This window comes from Limulus polyphemus, unplaced genomic scaffold (assembly GCF_000517525.1).
Source record: "Limulus polyphemus unplaced genomic scaffold, Limulus_polyphemus-2.1.2 Scaffold1518, whole genome shotgun sequence".
Lineage (NCBI taxonomy): Eukaryota > Metazoa > Arthropoda > Merostomata > Xiphosura > Limulidae > Limulus > Limulus polyphemus.
The window spans coordinates 107,488-114,724 of NW_013667128.1; the positions used below are offsets into that span (position 1 = coordinate 107,488).

A 7,237-nucleotide genomic window follows, 5' to 3' on the forward strand; every position below is an offset into this window, starting at 1 on the left:
AAAAAATAATAAACCAATCCCTTATTTACAGTAAAACTTCTTCTGGTGTTTACTCTGAACAAATTTATCAAAATGCTGCTACATATCCGAAGTATTTGTTCGTTGCTAATCACAAAGCTACACAACGGGCTATTTGTGCTCGGAATAAGTGTTTTGTTTTAATATATAAGTTGTTCGGGTTTTTTCATCTAAAAAAGCAGCATTTATTTCTTGATGACCTAATATATAATAACATTATATTATTATTATTTTTTATAATTTATTAGCGATAATATGTCATGTTTTATTGAGCTACGCCTATGTTTGTTTACCATTGTCATTTTTATTTTCCAGATTTAGTGCAAGTAAATGTTTTATATAAGGAGCTTGAACTGCATTGTTCCAAGGGTAAAGTTCCTAGTTTATAACTTTGACCCTAAATGAAATATTAAAATGTCATGTAAACAAAATAGAGTAACAAGATTTGAAACTTATCTGCCACACATTGAATATATGTCAGATAATAAGTTCTACCCGCAGGTTGATAATTATAATCATGCTAGAAAGTCTATAGTGTATTTTAAAATTTTTTTCAAATAAATGCAATTCAGGATCACCAATTTCGTTAGTTTACTAATATTGCTAATTGTCCTAATATGTGCTAAATCTGTTTCTTTGTTTCACAGTTTTCGTACAAAGCTGCATAAGGGTTATTTGAGCACATCCATCCTTAAGTATGAACTGATAGACTATTCAACAGCACCCGCAGCTAACTGTTTGGCCACTTTTGTTTAACCAAATACTAGGTTCTTGGCCTGTGACTACATATTTCGGAGCTCATTTCTTGGGCAACGAGACTCGAACCTAGAATCATGGGATCGGGCACTCTAACACTTCCAATCACACATGTGGAATCTAAAGCTACAACAAAACTACTGTTTTTCATGTTCTTCAAATTATAGCATGTTATATTTTGGAAGTTTTCGTGATATACAGTGTTGCTCTTAGAGAACCCACTTCTCAATAAATATAAACGAAATTACAAGTGAAACAAAATTTTCTTCGTGATTAAATCATACTCGCATCATCGTTGCATCTATCTAGCATTAAATACGAATGCTTAAATGATCCATCATCGTTATGAATACATATGAAAGATAATAATCCTTATAAAAAAAACCTCATGAAACACAACAGAATTAGTATGAAATAAATAAGTTAAACGGCACTTGTGCGTAGGTAAAATATACAGAATATGTACAACGTTAAATGGTTGCACAATAAATATAATTTATTAAAGAACAGAGCACAACCCTAAAAAGACTAAATATTTCGGTGGAGTTCTACGTTAGCATCATCAGGAGTAATAGTTAAAGTTAGATATTGACTTATGTATCTAGTATGCCTATTGGGGGAGAGGGGGTGGGTTCTCCATGGCCCGTCCCATTTTTATATATTATCACTATTGACATTACTGTGTTCACCTCTTACGAATATTAATACAAACTAAACATGTACTTACTTGTTGTTTAACAGAGGATTTAGGTGAGAAGTAATGATTCATTAGGATAGTGTCCAGCCTCCTGTGTTGGTTTAGAGAAGGTTTTGATCCCTTAAGGCATCCAATAGTTTTGTCAAAAACAAAACTGCATTTACGATATAGTTATTTCATTATTTAATTGCATGTAGAAATGAAAAATATTTCATGATGTATTGTAAGTTTTTATGATTTGATATAGCAGAATGTTTAGTAATCATATATATCTCCAAAAGCAATTTTGTATTGCCAAATTGTTAATAATCATAACACTCTCCAAAAGCGACTTGGTAATGTCGAACGTTTAATAATCAAAACACTCTCCAAAAACATTGTTAAGGTTGCAGAATTTTGCAAATTAATTGATAATCACCTTTTGCCACTTTCCAGCGGATGTGCGGCGCTGGATATCCTTCTGCCTGACAATGTAACACCATAGATCTCCCCAAAACAGGACTAGAGTCGACTGGAGGTTTCGTCCAATGAGGTGGTGCTACAATCATAAACCGAGACACATGTTTTATTTTATTTTTAGAACCTATAACAACATTGTACTTACAAGAAAACTAGTTGATAATATAAAATGATACGTTGCGTTGTGATTGAATTATTCTGAATCTGATTTAGAACCTAAATGAAACTGTGTCTGTCTAAAAGTTTGTATCTATTGCTAACAACTGACATTAGGATGATTCATTTTATGTTGGGACGTTAAATATGTTAGAAGTTGTTATTTATAACAAAGTCTTAGCGTATTATTTTTTTATAGCACAGCTACTAAGGCTATCTGTTGTCGTCCTTAATTTTGAAGTGCTGATCGACATGTAAGTTTAGAGTTTAATTACTACATCCAGGTATTTTTTTTTTCAAATATAACATGGATTTCATGGTTGACATAATTACATATATCATTAGTTGCTTGGTAATAACTAAAAGTCCCCCGGTGGGACAGCAGTTAGTCTTCGGATTTACAACGCTAAAATCAGGGGTTCGATTCTCCTTGGTAGACACAGCAGATAGCCCATTGTGGCTTTTCTACAACAAAACACACACACACACACATAACTAAAGACAAATTAATTTGATGCTATTTGCTGACAGCTAAAACAAACAGACGATTGTTAAAGGACAAACGCAGATTTTCAATTGGCAACGAAAAAATAAAAATTATACTCAAAGCTTTAACTTTGATTTTCAGTTTTTCAAGGCTCACCTTTAACCTCCAGGTATGCGCTGTAAGAATCTGTGCCCACAGCGTTGGACGCTCGGCATGTGTAATTACCATTGAATCTTCGAGACAAGTTGTCTAAAGTTAATGTCGACACATAACCCTCAGCTGCTACAACTATGGACGCTCCGTGGTCACCGTCAGCCAACTGATGTCCGTCCTTGAACCACTTGACGAACATTGGACTGTCCCCAGCAACAACAACACACGAAATTGCTGCTCGAGACCCTTCAGATAGATCACTTTTAAAGGTGAAGGGATCAATCTTTGGGGCCACTAAGAGGGAAAATAATTTGCGAAAATATTTATATCACTTTTATAAAATTTTAGAAATAACCAACCAAATAGTGCAGGATTACTTATTTTCTCTATTTAATTATGCTTTGCTGAGTATCAACTTGTAAATACTGTAAAATACACTCTAATAACGAACAAGATTGACGGGATCAAAGAATAGAAAATTTAATTACCGTGCCACTTTTCAAAGTGTTTTAAGCAAACCGTTTATTTTAATCTTAATTGTGTTTTGTCATTGAAGTGATATAAGTGAACTTCCATAACGGTATTTGAAATGATAGTTTTTATAAATACACACAGAACATATCAGTGAAAACATATGTGAAACCAAGTAGAATATGCGTCGGGTTAACGAAGACGTGGGTTGGAAGCCTCGATTGATTTCCTATTTCATAATTCTGAAGATGTGAATTTATCAGAAAGTTATTCTATGAAACATTGGTCAATGATTTAAGCATTTAATCACATTAAGGAAAAGTAATACTGATCTAGAAACTAAAAAAATATATATATTTTCTTAATTTCTGAAATGAGAAACACATTATTGGGTAATAAAACAAGTATATTTTAGAATTATTTATAATGCTGCTGTTTAATCATTCTTTTGGTTTATATAAAGAGAAAAATATGTATATAATCACCGACACTCTGTAAGCTCTCCACAATTCTATTTTTACATATCATTTTAAATTCTTTTGTTTCAGCACTTGCCAAGTTTTGAATTTTCAATATACAGCTGAATAATTAAACAATAAACTGTTACATCAATTAAACCTTCGTACATACCGTTATTGTGAGTTGGAAGTTTTCAAAACCACTAACGCTATGTAAAGACCCTAATTAGAAATAGATTTAAAGCATTCATGCACCTTAAGTAATTTGTTGTTTTTATAAGCTCTACAGTGGGTGAAACATGAATAAATGTATTACTAAAGGTAGTAATCCATATAATTATAATATTAAACTAAAATGTTATATATAAACATTGTTCAGAGAAAGACACATTTTGTTTATAAATGTAAAATGGATCTGTTAAATTACTCAAATTTTACATTTCTAATGATTAAATGTTAAAAAGGAATTTATATAGCTACTGGTAATCAAATTTAACGAATTTAAGGTTAATCTCTTTATGTATGTGTGTATGTATGTATGTGTGTATATATATATAAACACCAATACTTTCATTCCTTCTGTGTCTGTATCTCTCTCTCTCTCTCTATATATATATATGGATAATGAAGACGAATGTTTCAGAAGTAAGGCATCATTCTTAAACTAGTGTAACTCGTGAAATGCATTTGAAGTGTCGGTAATAACTCTTCAGAGAAATGCATTTCTGTCTGAGAAATGCTTCCAAGAATCAGACAATCAATGAGTTACAAGCAAAAGACATTTCACTTGGAGATACCGATAAGCTGTAAGATGTGAAAAGCACGCGCCTTCTCCATGGCAACACAATTGGAACTTTCTTAAGTTTTCTCTGAAGCTGAAAGAACTCAAACCTTCTTCAAGAGAGTGTTTAGACTTTAGACCTTTACTACCGCTTTCTCAAAAAAGAAAGGAAAAGAAGAAAACCGAGAGAGCGGAAACGTGTTTAGAAATCAGCATATAAAAAGATTTGTGAATTTATAATCAATAACATAGATGAGTTTTTGGTGAGGGTTGGGTCTAAAATGTTTTAGAATAATTCTTTGACGTTTTAGTACTCTTAGAAAATAGTAAGTAAAATAGGTAAAAACAACAACAAAGTTTGATTTTTTTATAAATATGTTTCTAGAAGTGAGTGCACATTCTTCAAGAAAAACACACATCACGTGCATGTAAAAAGCAAAAACAGAATATGTGTACACACACACACACTATAGACAAGATATAATAATTTTTAAGTGTTATAAGTTATATAGATATATTTAAAATGATTATATATCGAGATGGAAATGGAAACAATTATTTTTTATAAAAGTAATTAGTATTAATAAAAGATTGTATTTCAGTTATAATCGAAACGCAGATTAAAAGTAATTGTTTCTCTTGTTAATGTATGTTTGAAATTGAATAACTTAAGTATACCGGCTATGAGTTTTTCGTTCTAATTGTGAAATGATCCCAGCAATGAAAAAAAAACAACCCTATTTCTTATATAGTGCAAAATAAATTATTCGAATTACATAAATCTTAACATGTCTATAAAAATATAACTCTTTTAACATTTTTCACAAAACGATGATTTTTTCATGATTATAAAAGGTGAATAAACAACAACACTTTAAAACTTTATTATTTAATAGAATAGACAGTAAAATACAAAGAAACAATTCATTCAGAATAGTACAAATTTCACCAAACACAACTTTACACTTATTACACTTAATCAAATTTATATTTAAAATTCACCATAAGGGTGACTTTTTGAAACGAAAAAAAAAAAATTTTAACGAGGTGTAATTACTGTAAAAGTAATTTACTTTATTCGGAAGAAAACAAATAATTATTTTTTAACCCGTATGTTTGAAAGAATCTAAAAAAACAGTCAACAAAATGAAAAAAAAACAACTTAAAAATAATAAGCATATTTCACAGGTTAAAGATAGAAGATATACAATTACGGTTAATGTTTTCTAGACGTTTGAAAGTCAGTTTATTCCGCTTATGATTAAGTGGAATTCTTACATACACATCTTTACGAGTTGTATAAAACAGTTTTCAGTTGTAGTTTTAAGATTTCCTTTCTAAACAATTTCCGTGATAATTAAACATACATTGTGAAATATAGTCAATTTTTTATGTCATCTAGATTTTATACATTCCATCAGTATTTCTCATCTAGTAATTGGACATAAGGGCAGAACGTGGTCCAATGGTCATCAAACTTTACGAAGAGCAATTTCTCCATATCTTGCGGCCATGGGTGCGTTATAAAGGTGACAGTAAAATCGAAAGAGTTGGTGGTGAGTGCTGTTGACTAGCTACCTTCCCTCTAGTCTCACAGTTCAAATTAGGGATAGCTAGTGAATATACTCCTTGAGTAGTTTTTCGCAAGTTTAAAAAAGAAAAAGAAACAGAAAAATTCACACATAAACCATGGGTTTGGTAGTAAAAATTCCCTGGTACGAAATGAAAACAGTTGGTTAAAATGTGTTTTAAAGTTTAAGTAAAAGTATTTTATGATATGTGATCTTGATGAAAAGTTATGAAAATACATAATCTTTTTGTACGCATCCATTAATGATGTATTTATTGTAAGATGAAAGAAAAAATAGCAAGGTATTTGAAATGTCTTTTGAATATACGTTACAGGGGTCCCCTAGTGGCTCAGCGGTAAGTCTAAAGGAAGACAATAAAAAGTTTAATGTTTCCACCTTTTATCCTTGGGCAATTATTGCCCCACGCACATTAAGGTAGAAGAACGTAGTTTATTTGGAACAAAGATGAGAAAAGACACATCTTAATGTTAATGTATAATAAAACAACATAAACGGTTATACTTGTATATATGTATATTAGGGATGCATAGGTACCCTGCCAGATGTTCGACCCCGGCTGGGTATTGGGCTCCCCAGTAATACTCGAAATTAAAAACAGCCGAATCCGGGTAATTGAAAATGGCATCTAAGCCTTGATCTTTGTGGCAACTAACGCGGAACTGAAAGATACAGTTAATAATTTGTTTAGTTATAAAAAACAAACAAACAAACAAACAAACAAAAAAAAACAATGAACGCCCGCTGTAAGTCGGGGATTCAGAGAACAACAGGGAAGGTGGGGCTTAGGGTTTGCGAAGTTGGGGATAAGCATTGAAAGCAGAAAGTAAAACTTGAATTTTCTGTTAGTGATTATTCGGTCAAATGTAATGAACGTCAATTTTGTTTCTAATTTTTATGTATGTTGTTTTTTTGGGGGGAGGCGAGGGAATAACCCGATTGACACCCGGCCCTGGCCAAACCTTAGTAGGCCAAAGTTAAAAATATTATAACGATTTTGGAACCTTACCACATCCGGTCATGCATTTTGACAATAATTGTACAGAGTAGTTTTCATTGCAAAAGACCTGTTGTAATGCGATCGTGTCAAAAGCATACCACTTCTTCATGCATGCTTTCCATACTCCATCTAATGTACTAGAATGACATGTTCCTAATGCCCGTTTCAACAGTTTGATAGAACAGAAACCCATAGACGATGCTTTCGCGTAA

At 31.8% G+C, this 7,237-nt stretch overlaps 1 protein-coding gene across 4 annotated transcripts in view; it reads right to left on the reverse strand.

Annotated features, from left to right (window-relative positions):
- Positions 1–7,237, reverse strand: part of LOC106463925 (Down syndrome cell adhesion molecule homolog) — a 108,382-nt gene that overhangs the window by 70,792 nt on the left and 30,353 nt on the right. For all 4 annotated transcript variants that reach the window (XR_002611606.1, XR_002611607.1, XM_022391566.1 and 1 more), the window contains exons 4-5: positions 2,730–3,020; positions 1,890–2,009 (exon numbers count right to left, since the gene is read on the reverse strand). Coding sequence is in view for 2 of the 4 variants with exons in the window: in XM_022391566.1 (XP_022247274.1) it covers positions 1,890–2,009; positions 2,730–3,020 (411 nt within the window). In the remaining 2 variants the exon portion in view is untranslated. The remainder of the gene's footprint in view (positions 1–1,889; positions 2,010–2,729; positions 3,021–7,237) is intronic.